The sequence below is a fragment of the Sinocyclocheilus anshuiensis genome, unplaced genomic scaffold, assembly GCF_001515605.1.
Source record: "Sinocyclocheilus anshuiensis isolate Anshui unplaced genomic scaffold, SAMN03320099.WGS_v1.1 C31730942, whole genome shotgun sequence".
Taxonomy (NCBI): Eukaryota; Metazoa; Chordata; class Actinopteri; order Cypriniformes; family Cyprinidae; genus Sinocyclocheilus; species Sinocyclocheilus anshuiensis.
The window spans coordinates 1-480 of NW_015603088.1; the positions used below are offsets into that span (position 1 = coordinate 1).

The 480-nt window shown below is 51.0% G+C and overlaps 1 protein-coding gene across 1 annotated transcript; it reads right to left on the reverse strand.

Annotated features, from left to right (window-relative positions):
• Positions 1–33: 33 nt before the first annotated feature.
• LOC107682155 (elongation factor 2-like) lies at positions 34–474 on the reverse strand. Its single transcript, XM_016478497.1, has 2 exons — positions 353–474; positions 34–271 (listed from the first exon to the last, which is right to left on the reverse strand). Exons 1-2 carry the CDS (start codon positions 444–446, stop codon positions 51–53), a joined length of 315 nt encoding a protein of 104 aa, XP_016333983.1. The 5' UTR covers positions 447–474; the 3' UTR covers positions 34–50.
• Between the last annotated feature and the right edge of the window lie 6 nt (positions 475–480).

A 480-nucleotide genomic window follows, 5' to 3' on the forward strand; every position in this document is an offset into this window, starting at 1 on the left:
AAAGTGATTGAACTATTTTTCAATCTTGGCTAAATAAACTAATTTGGGCGTTAATGAGTCCGGAATGCTGCAGACCTCTGGATGGGTTTCAGGTAAAGATCCTCCTTTTTCCCAGGGGTGAAGTTTGGTCCCATGATTCGCACTTTCTGCCCAGTGGACACGACACCAGAGAACACGCGGCCGAAAGCGTAGAAACGACCCTTATCTGTGGTCGGCACCATCTTTGAGATGTACATCATGAGGGGAGCCTTAGGGTCGCAGTTCTTAACACCTGCGCAGAACACAACAAACTAAATCAGACAATTCAAATGCAACACACACCCGAGAAACCCTGAGAAAACGAGTGTCGTACCCATGGCAGCTTCATCATCTCCAGGCCCTTCGTAAAGCAGCTCGCAGCGGTACCTCTGGGCCGTGACGGGAGAGGGCAGGTGGATGGTGATCATCTGAAGCAGAGCTTCTCCGGCGGGCAGCCAGCGA

What these genes read in the sequence shown, in the direction of transcription:
- LOC107682155 (XM_016478497.1), bottom strand. Translation starts at nt 446, where the DNA reads ATGATCACCATCCACCTGCCCTCTCCCGTCACGGCCCAGAGGTACCGC. An exon ending in AGATGATGAAGCTGCCATGG is followed by an intron (nt 272 to 352) that starts GTACGACACTCG and finishes TGTTCTGCGCAG; the next exon opens with GTGTTAAGAACTGCGACCCT.